Here is an 18,285-nt window from a genome sequence, read left to right on the forward strand (position 1 = left end):
CCAGTCGGGCGTTAATAAAACTATGCCTGACTTCAAATCCTTGGACTGGATCTTCCCTTCTTAAACCTTTCTCCAGGAAACTGATACAGCCACTCTTGGGATCATGAACAGATACATCACGTTCAAACCCATATAATGTTCAATATGCGATTCTTTAGGCATTAAAGATCCAGGACAAACACATACCTGTCTCACACTCTCCCTGTCCCTGTCTCACCTCAAGGGAGGAAGTGCAACCACTAACGTGTCCGTGTCCCAGCCTCCCTTATTCACCTGTTTCCTAGGCTGTGTGTTTTCCACTTCCTGTCGATTTCATTGGATAGCATTGAGTTCTGGGCATTTAACTTAGTTTCCGGTACAAAATACTACTTCTAATAAAGCGACTCAAACAAAATGGGCATGGATAATGGGCATAAATAATTATATTAAATAAGAACAAAAATAAGAAATAAAATGATTACTCTGGCAGTTACAGACACAATAGGATCTTTACAAATGTTGTTTTACATCAGATAGACAGATCAGTAAAGAGGGAGTGTGATGTGTGTGAATTAAGTCCAGAAATTGCTTCATGCATTTATTTCTAGAATGTGAAGGATTGAAGGAATGCTACTGTAAACTAAAGGGTTTCTTATTAAAAAAAACTGGAAATATGAGTTTATTGAAGGTTTTAAATGGAGGGAACTGATGTTGTTTCGGGCAAGTGAGAACACAAGAAAGGTGAATATTAACATGCTGAATTTTGTGCTGAGCCATGTGAGGTATGCAGTCAGGGCAAGGAGGAATTTAGCTCAAGGGAAGAAGGTGTGGCCTATTTTTGAATCTACAGTAAGGAGGGGTGAATTATTTGTTTTCAAACATGACAGAGAGCAGTTTGAGTGGATAGTGATACCTACGTTCATCACCATTTCGTCTGATGATAAATTAATGTAAGTTCTGAAATATTTTTTGTTTGAATGTTAAGTTGTATAAGGAATAGGAATATAAATTGAGGACCTGTGATGCAATGTTCAACGTATCAAAATTCTGTATTCTGTCATGATTGATTGTGTTTTAATTATTTACACTTAATATGTTTAATATCTGCGTATTGTGAATTGTAAATATGATGTTTTATAATAAAAGATATTTAAAAAAAAAACATCTCGGAAGGTAAGCAGGGTCGGGCCTGGTTAGTACTTGGATGGGAGACCGCCTGGGAATACTAGGTGCTGTAAGCTTTTTCATTTGGCAGATTGAATGAGCAATCGTCATATTTATGAATATGCAGGCAGCACTAACTTAAAAAATGGCAGTGCTGAAAAATGTAAATTCTAACCTTTAGCAGGCCAGCCTAAGTACACTAAGTAACACTGCATAACACATATTTGGACAGATGAATAGAATCATAGCATATTTACCATCTCTTGGCGACTTCTGCAGTTTACTTTCAGCACCAGCAGGTGGTCTGGACACCGTAGTAGATGGTACTATACAACAGACAAAATCTTGTCACTCATTGTACAATTGGCAATTAATGGTTAGCTAAAGGCACACACCATCTTATTTCCATACAAAAAAAAAACGTTTGCATCTACTATATTGTTCGTGACATTACATATATATTACATTATACTAATAACATGTTGTATATTCAATGTGCTGAAAAGACCAAATTCATTCATACACACCAGTACATTTTTAAATAGGTTGATACTCAATTGTCAAATTCATTACATAATAGTCTAAGCAGGGGAACCAAAATGGCACAAAAAATACTGTATGTTTTATACTTACAGAATAAAATGGGTACTCACCATCATCGTGGCTGGATCAATTCACGTTCCCTATCTCAGATAGAAGAACTTTCACATGCAAACAATGGTTAGTGGAACATGTCCAAAACGTGGACAGGACAGCACACTGACATGCACAGAACACGGACATGGCCAGAACATGACCAGAACACAGAAAACAAAACATAACAAGCAAAAAAAAAAGTTTTGTTCTGGTTATGAGATAAATTCTTAACCATAACCAGACTCAATAACCTGTCACACAAATTGTATTTTTAATTAGAAGCAAACCCTTTTCTCCTCTTGTAGCCTGTCCTGGTACGGCAACTGACGAAGATGTTGCAACAGCTGACATAAAAAGTCAGCTGTTGAAATGAAAAATTAAAAAAAAAAAAAATTAAAAAAAATTAAAAAAAAAATAAAATAGCAGACATACATTAATAGCAAACAGATTGAGCCATAATTGATTTTGAAGGTCAAATCAGTGAAATGGGTACTTACACAAATGCACCGCTAACTTGGAGGGGGACCCCATTGTCACCATGAAACTGTCCAAATCATCGTCTCCAAAGTCTGTGATGTGTGCAGACAGAAAATATGTAGAATGTAGTAAATGTAGTTTTTATTTCTACACCGTACATAGGTTGCTTTAAAATAACAGCATCTATTAAAATGATTGAGCTGTAATGAAGATGAAATCTAATACATGTACAAGGCTATAGCTCTTTATGTGTTTCTGGTAATTCTATTGTCTGCTCATTTGTATGTCCATGGCAAACATTTTGACAAAAATGTCCACCAAGCCAGCAGTGAAGTTTACCATTTGTTGAGGCCTATGATATAAGCTGTCTTTGTGAATAAATCCTAAACTATAATGTGGGACACAAGCCATCTCTCATAGCCCTGGGCATTTACAGAGCTATGAATCATGAGCCATGTCTAGACAGATAGCAGAGCGACAGGTAGAGAGAGACAGACAGGGAGAGGCAGAGAGAGAGACAGATATAGGCAAAGAGAGACAGGGAGAGCGAGAGACAGATATATTCATAGAGAGACAGGGAGAGGGCAATAAAGACAGATAGAGAGAGAGAGAGAGAGAGAGAGAGAGAGAGAGAGAGAGAGAGAGAGAGAGAGGGGGGGAGGGAGGGAGGGAGGGAGAGAGAGACATATAGGCACACCTTAATTTCTTTCTTGTTACTTCCTCCTTGTTGAACAGGTGGGTGTCATACTGTGTTCTCAGTCATGACATTAGAAATGGAATTTATAATTATTTTATTCAGCTATAATTATAGCCTCAGATGATATCTGTATGTTAATGTATATACTTTCATACATTAGCTCTGATCAAGTTGTTTTGGACTGACTGAAGTCACTAGCCAAGAACCGTGTTGATCGTTGACCGTGTTTGTTTAATTCTTATCGTCCTTATTTGTTTAATTTGACGTTTTGTTTTTATTTATGACAGGTATGTTTTTTTACATATTTTATATTATTTGTAAAATACTATGAATTATTATCATCTTCCTTCTTCCTCAAAGGAGAGAGGAGTTGAAGAATTAAAACTATGAATGTGTCTCTTTGTTCCAATAGGGTTTTATCAACACACACAGATATCAACACTTCACTCGTCTCCAACCGACTTAGACAAACATCACAAACAATTACGCAACTGCTCAGGCTACCAGGTAACTTTGATTTTATTGCTCATGAAACACCAATTTGTTTCTGCAGTCTTGTACTGTACGTGCCTTGCTCATGAGTGGCAACACTCCAAGAACAAAATATAAATACTTTTAGGAGCACGGCTCAAAAGTATTATTATGTGAAGAGAAAACACTTAAAGTATTGTCATTGTTTTATTTGCCTCAACCGGAGGAACAACGGACGTGTTGCAACTCCTGCATTCTTCCTCTGGCTGGCTCAGTCAAAACAGACATTTTGTTTGAGTCATGTCATGTACAACTGTACACGCCCCGCCGTGTGCGTGTGTGCGTGTGTGTGTGGTACTAAGCAAGGTGCTACTGCTTGTGTTTGTGGCGCCCCCTATGGGCAGATATGCAAGCGTTTTAGAGGTGTGCCTGTAGAGGCCCCTCAACATGTGAGTCCAGTTTAGGGATGATTGGATTTAGTTTTTATGATATATGTTTTGTTTTTTTTTGTTTTTTTTAGAAATTGCCCCTCCCCACACTTTTGTGGAGGTAGCCTATGTATGTACTATGTAATCAGTTATAGGCGAAAAGTATGTTGTTTAGAGCAAGGGTTCCCAAACTTTTAGGCTGTGACCCCCCAAAATAATCACATTTGAACAAATAATCATATTTGAACAAATAATCATATTAGAACTGGGGACCCCCCAAAATAATCATATTTGAACTGGGGACCCCCACCCTGACAAGCACTTCGAATTGTAGGAGTTGAGGCATTACATTTAGTTTGACTCGGTTCCACAGATAAATATTGTGAAAATAGCCGATCTACAAGCTCACAATGCGAGGCGTTGTGAGCATGTAGATCGGCTATTTTCATCTTTTTTTTGCCTCTTTCTTCGGTAATAATTGACAATTTGGCCAATGTTTAGTTTATTGGTTACTTGTTATGGTCTTATTATTAGTTTCTTTTTCTTTTCATTTTAGACTCAGGTATTCAAAAGGTCTTAAAAGAGAGAGAGAGAGAGGGGGAGGGAGGGAGGGAGGGAGAGAGAGACATATAGCCACACCTTCATTTCTTTCTTGTTACTTCCTCCTTGTTGAACAGGTGGGTGTCATACCGTGTTCTCAGTCATGACATTAGAAATGGAATTTATAATTATTTTATTCAGCTATAATTATAGCCTCAGATGATATCTGTATGTTAATGTATATACTTTCATACATTAGCTCTGATCAAGTTGTTTTGGACTGACTGAAGTCACTAGCCAAGAACCGTGTTGATCGTTGACCGTGTTTGTTTAATTCTTATCGTCCTTATTTGTTTAATTTGACGTTTTGTTTTTATTTATGACAGGTATGTTTTTTTACATATTATTATTTTTTATATTATTTGTAAAATACTATGAATTATTATCATCTTCCTTCTTCCTCAAAGGAGAGAGGAGTTGAAGCATTAAAACTATGAATGTGTCTCTTTGTTCCAATAGGGTTTTATCAACACACACAGATATCAACACTTCACTCGTCTCCAACAGACTTAGACAAACATCACAAACAATTACACAACTGCTCAGGCTACCAGGTAACTTTGATTGTATTGCTCATGAAACACCAATTTGTTTCTGCAGTCTTGTACTGTACGTGCCTTGCTCATGAGTGGCAACACTCCAAGAACAAAATATAAATACTTTTAGGAGCACGGCTCAAAAGTATTATTATGTGAAGAGAAAACACTTAAAGTATTGTCATTGTTTTATTTGCCTCAACCGGAGGAACAACGGACGTGTTGCAACTCCTGCATTCTTCCTCTGGCTGGCTGAGTCAAAACAGACATTTTGTTTGAGTCATATCATGTAAAACTGCACACGCCACGCTGTGTGTGTGTGTGTGTGTGTGTGTGTGTGTGTGTGTGTGTGTGTGTGTGTGTGTGTGTGTGTGTGTGTGTGTGTGTGTGTGTGTGTGTGTGTGTGTGTGTGTGTGTGTGTGTGTGTGTGCGGCAGGGTTTGATCAGAGGTGAGGAGGAGGTCTGGTGGTGAGGCTGTGGATCAAGGGTTTCCATGGATTATGCTTGTTGAGTGTTATTATAATTGAGTTGTTATTGTTATTATTGGACACTTTGAAACACTTTCTCTCAATTTTCTTTACTTACCTTCTTTGCCTTGGTAGCAAATAGCTCCTTCTGAACAGATGACATGCCATGTTTTTGCTCTTTTCCACTGTGGTCATACCGTTGACTTGACTCACATACTGTACGACGTACGTGGTACAGGTATCACGTACAATACTACAAATCTCCTGCAACATATTAATGAGCATGTCATCCCGACACTTTATGAGTCACCAACATTATTCAAACACATTTTTGAAGATTAGATTGTGAATATTAAAAAAAGAGACGCAATTATAGACAATATTTTTCGTAAAAAAAGAAAAAAGTATGCTCTGTAGAGGCCCCTCAACATGTGAGTCCAGTTTAGATCCGGATGATTGGATTTAGTTTTTATATATGGTTGGGTTTTTTTTGTTTTATTGTTAGAAATAGCCCCTCCCCACACTTTTGTGAAGGTAGCCTATGTATGTATGTACTATGTAAACAGTATGGAGTATCAGTTATAGGCAGAAAGTATGTTGTTTAGAGCAAGGGTTCCCAAACGTTTTAGGCTGTGACCCCCCCAAAATAATCACATTTGAACAAATAATCATATTTGAACAAATAATCATATTTGAACTGGGGACCCCCCAAAATAATCATATTTGAACTGGGGACCCCCCACCCTGACAAGCACTTGGAATTGTAGTTGAGACATTACATTTAGTTTGACTCGGTTCCACAGATATCTTAGGTAATAATTGACAATTTGGCCAATGTTTGAGCATTTTTTATAGTACAGTTTATTGGTTACTTGTTATGGTCTTATTATTAGTTTATCGTTTTCTTTTCTTTTTCATTTTAGAGGTATTCTAAAGGTCTTAAAAGTTGTCCCTTTATAAATGTGCAGATACCCTGTATACACTTTTACTGTCTGGGGACCCCCCAAAATAATCTGGGGACCCCCTGGGCCTCCAAACCATCAGTTTGGAAACCACTGGTTACAGTACTGTATCTAATCTATCTATATAAAGACTAGAAAAGATGGAAAAACTAACAAAAACTACAAATCTTTAGTAGTGGCAAAAAGTGTGTTTAGAAGGAGGATAGACTTTATATCTGCCTGGGACTCAAACTAGTTAAAATAGCAGATCTACAAGCTCACAACACGCCACGATGTGACCTGTTGCGAGCTTGTAGATCTGCTATTTTCACTACTTATTTTTATTTATTTATTTATTTTTATGTATGGAATTTCTTGGATTTTGTTGACATTTTTTGTTGTTTCCAGAGACAGACAGACAGACAGACAGACAGACAGACAGACAGACAGACAGACAGACAGACAGACAGACAGACAGACAGACAGACGTCATTAAAACTGACAACTGCCATTAAAAAGCACTGATTGTTTTTACAGTGATTGTCATTTCATAGTGGTGGTGCTATCAGAATGCATTCCTACCTGTTAGCTGCTTGACAGTCAGCGGTTGCAGATCTTAAATAAGATCTAAATCACATCCGAGCAGATGTATTGATGTATTGTGATTTTGGTTGTTTTATATGGCTGCTGTTTTGGTCAGGTCTTTCTACACGAGATTTCTGAAAAAAAAATAAAAGAAAAAAAAATTAAATGACATCTGGGTCAACACATGTGTTAGTCGTGGGAGCCGTGCTCGTTTAGCCATGGTTGGATAATGAACCCTTCTGAGCCTTCTTCAGCACGAACTGTTACAATTCAAGTAATTGATGGTAATAATCATTATAAACTGAGTTTTTCTATATCCAGAAGATATTTTATGTCAAATCAATCAGACCATGGCAAAACATATTATTTTAACATGTCAAATGAAATGCATTTACAGAAATGCACATAAATTGTCTATAAATAAATGTTCAACCCAGATTAGATTCTAAGGACTGTTATTTCACCACACTGACCACAGGGTGGCACCAATAGACAACACTTTGTTCTACAAGGAAACACTGAGATGAACCAGATGTGTTCTTAACAGAGTGAGAGTCATTTATACAGTATCTATGCAGTTTATGTATAATTACACATTTATACAGTATCTATATAGTTTATTTTATTATAAAACATAAAAGTTATCATTACATAGTTATTACATGACAGATTAGTGTATAGTAGGCTACAGGATATATCTTAACCCCTCCTCCTCCTGCCTCTATAAACTTCATAAGACAGCCTTATGCGTCCCTTTTCACTTCCTCCTTCATGAAGAGAGGTGAGTTTCATATCGTGTTCTATACTTCTATGTTAGCTGTAGAATTCTCGTAGGTAGACGTATTTATGATTCTGACGTTTTCAATCTACGAGAGTTGTAGTGTTCAACCCCCATGGACACAAGGACTTTCAGCACTATACCCGTAGACACTCCAAACATGTACAAATTGAATATAAAGGTGCTTACCCCCACGCCCCAAATGTTAACTCTCGCTACGGGGTAATAGTTTAATGTAATAATCCATATCTTTCAATAAAGAAGTGTTTTAATGCCGTCTATGGCCGATTCTGTCGGAAGTAAACGAGGGTGTTCGGCCACAGACGGCATTAAAACACTTCTTTATTGAAAGATATGGATTAATACATTAAACTACTACCCCGTAGCGAGAGTTAACATTACAAGCTTGTGGGTAAGCACCTTTATTTTCAATTTGTACATGTTTGGAGTGTCTACGGGGTATAGTGCTGAAAGTCCCTGTGTCCATGGGGGGTGAACCCTACAACTCTCGTAGATTGAAAACATCAGAATCATAAATACGTCTACGAGAGTTGTATTCTACAGCTACTTCTATGTAATGAAATTATGAGTGGAATTGATAAAGATTCACAAGCTCACAAGCTCACAATGCGATGCATTGTCAGCTTGATTGGCAATTTTCACAATGTTTGCCTCTTTCTTAGGTAATATTTGACTTTCTTTTTTGGTATAGCTTGTGGGTTACTTTTGACAGTCTAATTATTAGTTTATCTTAGTTTTTAGAGATATAAAAGTCCTTAATTAAATTGTCCCTTCATAAATGTGCAGATACCCTGTATGTAGCCCCCTCAGTCAAAATAGCCAGAACCGGCGTGCAACAGACCTGCCAATCGGGCTCAGCCCTATTGGCATGACTGGTAACACGTCGGACTGGCAAGTGGGAGTCTCGGGTTCAATCCCAGCTCACTCCGAGGAGAAGGAGGACGGGGAGCCGCGGGGCTCCTCCTCCTCCTCCTCCTCCGCGCGAGCCTCGCGTATTAAACCCTGTCTCGAAAAGCCCCGCCTCGCCCCGTAGCCCTGTGCCTAAAAACGAGCGCGCCTTCTCCAATTTCCCTGGTTCTCCAATTTCCCTGTGACATATACACTACTGCAGGTTAGCTCCATTAAGAACCTCTCACTCCACTATACAGCTCCGAGATGAGGTTCTATGTGGTTGTCATACAGAGTCATTGGAACGTCCGCCAAGGCTCCGCTGTTTACCCTTTTGTATACATCGTATCCCAAAACTAATGGTAGATTTGGCCGGTGCTCTCATTCAGTGTCACTTTGCCTATGCATGTACCTCATGGTACAGGGGTATCTCCAAGTTGCTAAAGACAAAGCTGCAGACCTCCCAAAACAAACTTGTGAGGCTTCTCCTAAAATTGAACCCCAGGTCTCATCTTGCCTCCGCCCCCTTCAGTAGCCTGGGATGGTTAAGAGTTGAGGAGAGAGTATCTCACCTCTCACTGTGTCTGGTCTTTAAGATCCTAGATGCTTCTGTTCCCAAATACTTGCTTGATTACCTGCCCAGAGTGAGGGATGCTCACAGGTACTCAACCAGGGGAAGTTTATATGATCTGGTTCCCCCTAGTTTTGTGACGCTCAAGGGGGAAAAATGTGCTTTATCATGCAGCCACTACTCTGTGGAATGCCCTCCCTCCAGCCCTAAAATCCCTAAATTCTCTTGCAAGATTTAAAAAGGACCTCAAATCATGGCTCCATCTTAACACTAACTGGTCCTATCCTACCCCGGATATCCCCCTCTGATTTGGATTCTTTTCTCAGGTACATTTTGAGTACATTTCCAAGACAAATATTTTACTTTCCCTCGAGTACATTTCTAGGAAGGCTGTAAAGTACTGACTGACTACTTTTAGGTTGGCTGTTTTTTTTGCCGCATGCTGGTATAATATGACTGTGTGTGTCATGTTTCTTGTTTGTGTATAGTCCACATGGCGTTTTCTAGTAATGAATGACACTGTTGTGACTTCTATCTAGATCTATCTATCTTGATCACATGACCTGAGAGATAATGTGTACCGACTTGTGTGAGTTTTGAACTAAATGTGTAGAAGTATCCTCTGTCTTATGGAGCAGATAGCAGAGTGGTTAATAAGGCACATACCACATATAGGCTTTGATACCTGACAGTGAGTCCCTGGTTCAATTCCTGGGGCCGGTGATGGACCTTTGCTGCATGTCTCTCCCTGACTCTCTCTACCTGTCTCTCTACATTGTGTTAGTATACTGTATCTAATATCTATAAAGGCTAGAAAAGCTGAACATTTTACAAAAACTAAAAATCTTTAGTAGTAGTGGTAAAACGTGTGTTTAGAAGAAAGATCGACCCGTTGGATCCCAAACTTTTTAGCTCGAGACCCAAAAGTCCCTGGGACTCAAACTAGTGAAAATAGCAGATCTACAACCTTTTTAACGTTTAGAGACACAAACAGAAGAAAGGACAGTTGTCATTTCATAGTGATGTTGATGTTTTTTACACTGATTGTCATTTCATATTGTTGTTATCAGAAAGCATTGTTACAACCAGCATTCCTACCTGTTATAGCTGCTTGACAGTCTGCGGTTGCAGATCTTGTTTAAATAAAAATACCTAAAATCATATCTGAGCAGATGTATTGACCTCACAATTCTGTCTCCCCACAGATATTCTGAAGCAAAGAAATGGATCCATTTTCAGAAGAAACGCATCCTATAATACAGCTCATTATCAACAATGACCTTGATAATCTGAAGACTTTAGTTAAAGTGGAAGATATAAATATATGTTACCCATGCAAAGAATTGAAGGGTTATGGTTATATATCTCCCTTGATAGCTGCGTTAAGATTTCACAAGATAGACATTTGTGCCTTCCTTCTGACAAAGGGTGCAGACCCAGATTTGACTGGAAATGGCCGGACTCCTCTGTATTATGCCTGTCAATCAGCTGCACCAGTTGACTTTGTGAGGAGACTAATCAAAGCCGGAGCAAAGACAAAACAACTGGTTGATTTCAGAACAAAGTTGACCCCCCTTCAAACTGCTGCCATCAATGACAGGCCAGATGTTATGAAAGTCCTTATTGATGCTGGTGAATTGACAACTCCACTTCCTAATACTCATCCTCAACATCATAATTACAATAAAAAGATTAGTGCATTGCTTGATGTGCTCGTATCGAGCAAAGGGGAAATGTATTACACAACAAAACTTTTATTTGATGTGCAAATGGCTGTCTCTCAGAAAAGAGAGGTTTTAGAAACTGTTGGAAGTCGTATGCTGGAGAAGAATCCCCTTAACCACCTGACCGCGATTGATATTCTGTTATTTACTACTACACGAAGAGACAAATACCATCACAAATGTATTGAGTGGCTGAAGGACAATAACAAACTGAACTTCTACGTTGAAAACGTAGTCAAACGATTTCCAAAAATTATATATCATTTTCCCGATACAGCAATTGGAGTTCTACGAATCATTTTCAGCACAATGGAAGAGATACCCAGTGAGACATCACTGGCTCTGATTCCCCAACTGCTGGGATTCCTTTCCTCAAGAAAAATAAATGACAGAAAGAATGTTCTGTCAACACTCTATGTGATTACAAGGAATACTAACGTCAACAATGGATGGAATCAGGACTTCATCAACAAACTTTGCACAGCAATTGTTCCTTCAGTGGCAATTAAACACCTAGGGGTGAGAATGTACGCATATGCCATACTGGCAAACCTGCTTCCATTGGTACACACCTCTAACCTATTAACCTATTTTATATCAATGGGAATAGATGTGCCTGAGGATGTAATTACGTCTGCAGAAATAATGAGGGAAGAAGATATGAAAGACAGGCTTATACAACTGCAAAAGCATCTCAGCAAACCAACCTCAGAAATTGAAACGACCAACACAGAGCCATCAAACAAAACACGAGAATGGCACAGAATCAGTAAAAGGTGGAGTCAACAATTAGAGAATCTTGCAGACACTCATGAGGTTGACAAAGTTGTCAAAGTTGGTAATGTTGTGATCGGGAAAGATGATGAATTCCGCATAGCAGGTGGAAGTGATGGAACTGAGGTCTTCTTGGGGTTAAGAGATGACGGCACTGAAGTTGCAGTGAAGAGAATGACTAAATTCAACTATGAAGTGCTGAATAACGAGAAAGACTTTTTACGTCTTCCAGAGCTTGATGATAATTCGATTGTACGATATGTGGACTTTATAGAGGATGAGACCTTTGGATACCTTGTTCTTCAGTTATGTGAATGTTCGCTAGAAGAATACATCAAGAGAGGAATTGAATTTCCTGGAGGCCGTCTTTGTGGACAGGTGATTGTAAATCAGGTTCTCACTAGCTTAAAGATACTCCATCAGCAGAATCCTCCAATTCTTCACCGGGATATCAAGCCCCAGAATGTCTTGATTGGTAAGCTACAGAAGAAAAATAAAACAAACAGCTAATGTATTTTTATTTATTTAAAATATATATTCAGAATCAGAATCAGCTTAATTCTCACATCACAGGTTTACAGGTGTAAAACAGTGGGTGAAATTCTATTGTGTGCAAGCTCCATCGTTTTTTTTGTTTGTAAATGGATAAAAAAAAATATATTTATCTTCCCAATTTACCCTGCAGATGTTACAAGGAAGGCCAGATTGTCAGATTTTGGAATAAGCAGACGGCTGCCCTGCGGACAAACGACATATTCAACAAGAAGTGCAGGAACAAAATACTGGATGGCGAAAGAGACCATTAATGAAGACGATGATGATGAACATGTACCATATAAAATAAGTGCTGACATCCAGGTTTGTTCTTGTTCTGCATGAAAACAATTTAATCAATGAGAAGGACAACAAATTCTGTCACTAAATGTTCATGTTCATTCTAAAGGTGGCTGGGATGTTGCTATATTACATCCTGTCTGGAGGACACCATCCATTTGGCAAAGGCGCTCGGTGTGAAACCAACATTCTGGATGGAAAGTACAACCTGGACCATGTTCTGGATGTAGTTGCCAAGGATCTCATCGAGAGGATGATCAATCGAGACCCAAAGAAAAGACCTACAGTGGAGGAATGCTTGGATCATCCCTACTTCTGGATAAAACAAATGTACTAGAATCAAGCAAATAATTTTCATTGCGTATACAGTAGTAGTAGTAGTAGTAGTACTAGCTAGTACTGTAGTGCTGCACCCGATACCTATGTTCTCATCCAATTGAATGGGGCTGTTATCACCGTTATCATCCCATAACTATGGTCCAGTAGGTCCCTACTGGCCTAGCAGCCAGGAGGCTCTGGTAGGCTGTTATCAGCCTACCAGCTCGGTAGGCGAGCGAGTTGCCATGCCAAACGTTGCGAATCTATGTCATTTATACCTAATATCATGGCTTAATCACAACCACAGCTCATTTTAACCTCTTGAGCACTGGTTTCAACAGTGCAAATAGCCGATCTACGAGCTCACAACGCGGGTCACATTGCGACACGTTGGGAGCTTGTAGATCAGCTAATTTGGCTTTAAAAAATTAAAATAAAACATTTGAACTATAATGTCATGCCGAAAATATGGATGCCAGTTTTAAAGTAAACATTTTGATCCAAGAGTATGTTTTCTACCAATGTGTTTTAAGAGTGATGTTTTTTGTTTTGTCAATTCTTCCAGGAGAATTGATTTCCTGCAAAAGGTTGCAAATGAAAAGGAAATAGACAAGCACTATGACAACCCTGACCACCAGAACCTCATGGTGGTATGGAACCAGTGTGCTGAGGAGGGACAATTCAGCACATGGAAAGACACAATGAAAGACAAGGTGACTAAATCATGTGGGGTTCAGGTGTGACTATGTGTCCATTAGACTAAATCATGTGGGGTTCAGGTGTGATTATGTGTCCATTAGACTAAATCATGTGGGGTTCAGGTGTGTCTATATGTGTCCATTAGACTAAATCATGTGGGGTTCAGGTGTGTCTATGTGTCAATTAGACTAAATCATGTGGGGTTCAGGTGTGTCTAAGGGCCGTTTCACACTCAGGTCCCGGGTGCGCATTCCAGACCGCTTGGCTAGTGTGAATGTAGCGAATCGACCCGCGAAACGGATAACCGTTCCGTTCCCGAAACCACCTCGGGAGGCAGTCTCGGATCCGAATCATGCGTTTTCGGGTACGGTAGCTGCAATGTGAAAGCAAGCGTACCATTAGACGGAAGTGGCCCGCTATTTGGAATAGGTGACGGTATATAAACTCGACAAAAACAGCCAACAAAAACACAGCTCTTCTAGCCGGTGCTACTGAATGAATGAAAACGCCCCAGAATGCATTGCGCACTTAAAGGGCTGGTGCATATTACTCTTAATATAATCAACTTATATGGGAGCCTTTCTAACAATTTTACTCATTCAATTCTGAACCGATTCTTAAAATTTAAAATTCTCGATTAGCTGTGAAGGGCCTTCTTTCATGTCTATCAGTCATGAAACATTGGCGGGTCTCCATCGCGCATTTCAGGTGCGCGAGCAGCGCATATAGTATATCTTGTGGGTATCTTGTGGAGTTTCAGCTACTATGCATCCCAGAAATATATAGCTTATAAGGCTTTGTAATTTGAAATTTGTAAGTAAATATGGTAACTCATTTAGATGCAGGCCTACGTAGGTTTATAGTTTCCCAAGGACTATAGCCGTTTCACTCATGATGCAATTTCTCCTGAATGCACAGTTTAGTTTATCCCTTCTAAATAGCTTATGTGAGCATAATAAAGAATAGCAGAATAATACATTAAATTACTATCCAAAATACATTATAATGAGCATTATGAGGACCAGTTATATGAAGATAATATATAATATAATATTATAATGAGCATAATGAAGAATAGCAGAATAATTACTATCCAAAATAAATGAGAAGTTTCTTTTTATTAATTCTACAGTTTCACACACAAACGTGGGCTACAAAAACGAAACATCTCTGTGCTTTATTGTCATAAATTGCACTCTTCTACCATATGAATCTGTCATTCATAATTATTGATGTAATTCACATGTATGTCTGCATTTGTTTGTTTGTTGATGTGGGCAACGAGACCAAAGTTATTTTGGTCTCATTTTAGTTTGTTTAAATGTGTTTTCTTTATTGCTTGTCAGAATTAACTTACTTGTTAACTATGGTAGGCTATTCCCTTATGCTTAAAAAAAAACGTGTATCTTTTATTTGACCTTTTCTCCAATTGTAGCATAAAATAAGGTAACTCATGTTTTGAAAAGTGCTATATAAATAAAGTTATTGTTTTATTATTATGTAGCCTACTTAAACCCTCTATTCTCAGTAAAAACGGACCTACTTTTCTTGGACGCTTTTATCTGTCAACACCAAATCTCTCTGTCAAAAATAGCAGATCTACAAGCTCACAACGGGTCGCGCGTTGTGAGCTTGTAGATTGGCTATTTTTGGCTTATGTTCCCCCCATGCTGGGGTTCATGTGGTTAATACTATTCATAATAATGTAATGGTGTTTTAATTTTGTCAAGGCACCTTGAAATAAAATATTAATATTATCCAGTGATATAAAAACATTAGCTAATGTTTTCATATCACTGGATAATATTAATATTTTATATTGCACGTGCATGATGTTTTCATGATGAGTAGTGTTATTCAGTTCTCACCGCAACTCCGCCCCCTTGCTTTCAACATATTTAAACGCAGATTTGTGCGAGACCAGCACAAAGATTGTCGCATAGTTGATGACGTCTGTGTCCACAGGGGAAACACTATGTGCATGCCGCCACCTGTAGGATCGGGGGTGTATATGCATGTGTTCTGTGGTGCGATAGGATCTATGCCCAATGTGAATGCAGGCCACTGAGGCCAGCATTCGAATTGGGAAACGTTTTCAATGAAAACGGATCCAGTGAGAAACGGCCCTAAGTGTCCATTAGACAACGAGTCCAGATCATCTTTAAGTTGTGTGTTTTTCCAGTTGCCACAGGAGGTGTTTAAGGAGATGGAGAGAAGGAGGAAGAAGTTTCCCTACCATGATGATGGGTTTGGACTGATGCGCTTCATACGCAATCTCCATCAGCACCAGTAAGTTGAATTTGATTAAAACAAAACACAGTGGCCACTAAAATGCATTCTTAAATCAAATCAAATTATAATTATTTTCTAAAGTGCGATCATTTCTCTGGGTTTGGATCTAAAAAGAAAAGTTCAAAGGTCATGGCCACAATTAAGAAACACAGCACTGGAGATGTTCGTTCAGATTTGTATAAATTATGTTCTCTTGTATTGAAGGTTGTCAATGATCGCAATTTACAATTTAGTCATTTAGCAGACGCTCTTATCCAGAGAGACTTACAATAAGCAAAGTAAATTATCATATACATAGAATGTAGAGAGACAGACAGTGTAGTACCTCAACCAACTAGGATAGGCTACCAGGTAAATAATGAACCTAGCATCTGTCTAAATTACATTCTTAACATTTGTGGTCAAGAAAAACTATCTAAGAAACGAGAAATGAGAACTCATGGTCATCATAGTGGGTCAGACGCTAGCTTCAAACAATAGAGAAGTACGAGTGGAGCGTTGTCCAGGGTGTTTTAGAGAAGGAGAGAAGAGTCTGGGACGTGTGGAGCGTTGTCCAGGGTGTTTTAGAGAAGAGTCTGGGACGTGTGGAGCGTTGTCCAGGGTGTTTTAGGGACGGGAGGAGAGTCTAGGATGTGTGTGTTCAGTACTTTATAAAGCAGCAGTTAGATAGATGTCAGTGTGTTCAGTACTTTATAAAGCAGCAGTTAGATAGATGTCAGTGTGTTCAGTACTTTATAAAGCAGCAGTTAGATCGATGTCAGTGTGTTCATCATAACATTTCGTGTTCAGTGATCACTGCTTTGTGTGTTTACAGTGCTGAGGCTGCTGCTGACATTGACCTGATGGAGATGTTTCCTGGTCTCATCGTAAGTGTCTACAAGTTTACTCTGATCAAAGAATGGAACAAACGGCCCACCCTGGAAGATTTTTATTCCACAAAGTCCACAAATCTTAAGGACAGTGATGGTTCTAGTAGCTTGGATGGCGCCCTGAGCAAACTCTCCCTTTAGTCCTCCCAAACAAAAGACACAAAAAGGTCTATTGTGAAGCAGCAGCGTTTTCTATACAGTATAAGGCCTTATACTGTAGGCAGGAATGGCAAAAAGTGAACTTTTCAGATGAATATTCACATAATGTGTGGTGTAGAGTGAAAACATCAAAAGTCCTAGAAGAGCCCTGTGGGAATCCGGTCAACTAATATTATACTGTAGTTGTTTTTTTCCAGGGATTCAAACCCAGGTCCTCTACCCAAGTGCTTATTTATTTTTTAAACTGAGCTAATAGAGCAGTGAACTTTGACCTTCAGACCACAGGATCTGACAGGGTGAGTCACCCTGATGAAGGCTGTTGTCGCAACACGTAGGTGCATTTTTTATTCTTGCTATGCATTAGCCAAACTATTATAGGCTTTTTAACTTTTCCACAAGAGAACCTTGGTCTCTTCCCTTTTGTTACATCAATTCTGTCACCCAGTTGAACCAAAGAGCACCTTGGATATTTGTACTCTAGCCTTCGTCTCTCTTTTTTCTACATAGAACTACAAATGTTGTTTTACATATGATTTGTAAATGAACTACACATTATATTTTACAGAATGATTTGTGTATGAAATTCACATTATATTTTCCATACAGTGTGAATTGTATACTTTATGAGCTATAAAAATGTACAATACATAATTCCTAAGTTGGGGTGAGATGTGATGCTGGAGACACAACTGAGGTTTACTTTGTCAGAACAGGACCAACATTTGTACCTTAATTCCTCTATTCTATTTGTTGTACATGGAATTTGTTTAATGTTTTATAATAAATAAGCAGTACATTTACTGTATGACAGCACTGAATTAAATAAATAATCAATATAAATAAATAATATTGTAGCCTACAGATGTCTCTGTCTTCACTGTCTGTCATGTAGACTCTACAGTACATTAAATATTGATGCTGTCAGGTGGAAACCTTGTATGTACAAAACCTTTACTTTTTTATTATTATTTGAAAACCTTTTTTAGTAGTGAAATCTACAAGCTCACAACGTGTCGCATCGTGACGCGTTGTGAGATTGTAGATCTGCTGTTTTCACTACTTCTTGTATGATGAAGTAATAGAGCATCAATTCAATTCACAAAGACACGAAAAGTTTAAATGTGGAGATATGAGGTTTCTGCCCGACAGCAACGATATATTAAGCATATTTAAAAAAGATTACATATTGTCGTATTGTTTTATTAAAACAAGTATAATATATAGAGATTTACTTTTAGATAAAATATTGTCATTGATATCTGTTCATAAATATTATTCCCAGTCTCGGAAGATTAGTAGGGTCGGGCCTGGTTAGTACTTGGATGGGAGACCGCCTGGTGCTGTAAGCTTTTTTTCATTTGGCAGACTGAATGAGCA

The 18,285-nt window shown here is 38.6% G+C and overlaps 1 protein-coding gene across 1 annotated transcript; it reads left to right on the forward strand.

Annotated features, from left to right (window-relative positions):
- Window positions 1-4,492: 4,492 nt before the first annotated feature.
- Window positions 4,493-17,767, forward strand: LOC308091336 (uncharacterized protein). The gene is made up of 7 exons (XM_080436870.1): window positions 4,493-4,529; window positions 4,912-5,006; window positions 12,423-12,595; window positions 12,681-12,901; window positions 13,455-13,602; window positions 15,771-15,877; window positions 16,695-17,767. The coding sequence occupies exons 3-7, from the start codon at window positions 12,524-12,526 to the stop codon at window positions 16,888-16,890; spliced, it is 744 nt and encodes a 247-aa protein (XP_080292996.1). The 5' UTR covers window positions 4,493-4,529; window positions 4,912-5,006; window positions 12,423-12,523; the 3' UTR covers window positions 16,891-17,767.
- Window positions 17,768-18,285: the final 518 nt, after the last annotated feature.

This window comes from Gymnoscopelus braueri (genome assembly GCF_963280865.1).
Source record: "Gymnoscopelus braueri genome assembly, chromosome: 9".
NCBI classification, from domain to species: domain Eukaryota; kingdom Metazoa; phylum Chordata; class Actinopteri; order Myctophiformes; family Myctophidae; genus Gymnoscopelus; species Gymnoscopelus braueri.